General features: G+C 45.0%; 1 protein-coding gene across 1 annotated transcript; it reads right to left on the bottom strand.

The window, feature by feature from the left end:
- Window positions 1–768: 768 nt before the first annotated feature.
- Window positions 769–1,414, bottom strand: LOC138148165 (small ribosomal subunit protein uS9-like). Its single transcript, XM_069070754.1, has one exon. It carries the CDS (start codon window positions 1,277–1,279, stop codon window positions 896–898), a length of 384 nt encoding a protein of 127 aa, XP_068926855.1. The 5' UTR covers window positions 1,280–1,414; the 3' UTR covers window positions 769–895.
- Between the last annotated feature and the right edge of the window lie 323 nt (window positions 1,415–1,737).

The raw sequence follows: 1,737 nt of genomic DNA, 5'->3' as shown, positions 1-1,737 counted from the left end.
GAGATGGCAGAAAAGAAGTTTTGAAGTAAACAGCCTTTGGACTGAGTATTGAAGCAAGTTAGAGAAACCAGAAAAGACAGATAAAGAGAAAACATTCAAGATATAGAGAACAGCCAATGAAAAAGTATAGCATTGGAGACTAAATGTAGTGTGTATTAAAAAAAAATATCAGTGTTCTCTGGATGGGGGAGGGTGGTGGGGAGAGCAAAGTATAGGAAGACTAGAAAGGTAGGAAGGGTGCAAGTTAGGAATGGTTTTAAAAGTCAAGCAGAGTGTTTTATATTTGATCCTAGAGGTAAAAAAGACATAATCAGTCCTGTGCTTTAGTAAGATCACTTTGGTAGCTTAGTGGAACATGGACTAGAGTGGGGAGTAAATTGAGCCAGGGAAGACCAACTAGTTGGCTATTGTAATAGTCTGGACATGAGGTGATGAGGACCTAGACAAGAGTAGCATCTATTTGAATTGAGAGAAGACCTATACTAGAGATGTTGAGAAAGTTAAAAAGACAGGACTAGGAAACAGTTTGGATAAATGAGGTGAGCACAAGACAAGTCAAAGAAGGTGCCTTGAGAGCCTGGGAGTGAGAGAAAATTATTATCAATAACTTAGGATTTAGAAAGAGTCAGTGTTGCCCATTTTCTCTAACCTCATTTCAAGACCCCAGTCTCTGAAGGTCAGGCTAACCTTCTCTATTCTACCCCACCCAACCTTATAAGGAATCTCTAAGGTGAATTCCATTCAATGGAACTTGGGTGAAGACAGACACTTTTTTTTTAACTTGAAAAGGTCATATACCAAATTTATTGCAAAAAGCCCCACAATCCTAGCAGTTGCCTTATCGATAGGATTTCTGGTAGCGAGCCCAGAGTCCAGGGCCGCCAAACTTCTTGGATTAACAACGCCTAGGGTCAGCCACCAGCAGGGTTCGGTCATATTGGATAAGGATGTCTTTTATTTCGTTCTTGGAGGCCTTGTCCACATACTTCTGGTAATAAGCCACCAGGGCTTTGGAGATGGACTGGCGGATAGCATAAATCTGAGCCATGTGGACTGAGCCTTTGACACGGACCGGGATATCGACTCCAGCAAAACGTTCCTTGCCTAGTAGGAGGGCAGGCTCGAGCAGCTTGTACTGCAGGGTGCGAGGTTCAATCATCTCCAGTGGTCGCCTATTCACCTTGATCAGCCCATTGCCTCTCTTGCAATGAGCCACAGCAGTGGCTGTTTTCTTTCGCCCGAAAACCTGGAGGGATTGGAGCGGCCGCTTGGATGGCATGCTGCTGGCGGGTGGCGCAGGCCCAGAAATGGGCTGGAGGCACAGGAAGATGCGAAGGAGGTGGTGGCGATGGTGGCAGAAGCCCGAGACTGGAGCTCCTCACCCGCGCGGCGCCGAAGCACGAAAGAAGACAGACACTTTTGTCTAAATTGTCCAAGGCTAGGGGTACTCTGAGTATACAAACAGTTTCTCTCCAAATATTGAGGTTCAGGGGTACTGGGACCAAAATAGTGACTCACAGGTCCTGCCCAAATGAATTCGATCCAAGCCTTCCTTCATTCAGCCAAAGACAACCAATAAATGAGCATGATTCTAAAAATATGCCATATTGGCCACACTCTTAAAGAGTCTCAACATTTGTATCTCTAATGCAAGCAGGCCAGACTGAATTTGAGCACTTTAATGGAGTCAAGATGGATCTTTTATACAGAAGTAGTGTGGGAGGGATTTAGGCGTGG

Source organism: Petaurus breviceps, unplaced genomic scaffold (genome assembly GCF_028583685.1).
Source record: "Petaurus breviceps papuanus isolate PSGF00001 unplaced genomic scaffold, PetGlider_PUasm1.0 90822, whole genome shotgun sequence".
Taxonomy (NCBI): Eukaryota; Metazoa; Chordata; class Mammalia; order Diprotodontia; family Petauridae; genus Petaurus; species Petaurus breviceps.
This window is presented reverse-complemented; position numbering and strand designations above follow the sequence as displayed.

Coding starts and splice junctions, on each gene's coding strand:
- LOC138148165 (XM_069070754.1), bottom strand. CDS start 1,279: ATGCCATCCAAGCGGCCGCTCCAATCCCTCCAGGTTTTCGGGCGAAAG.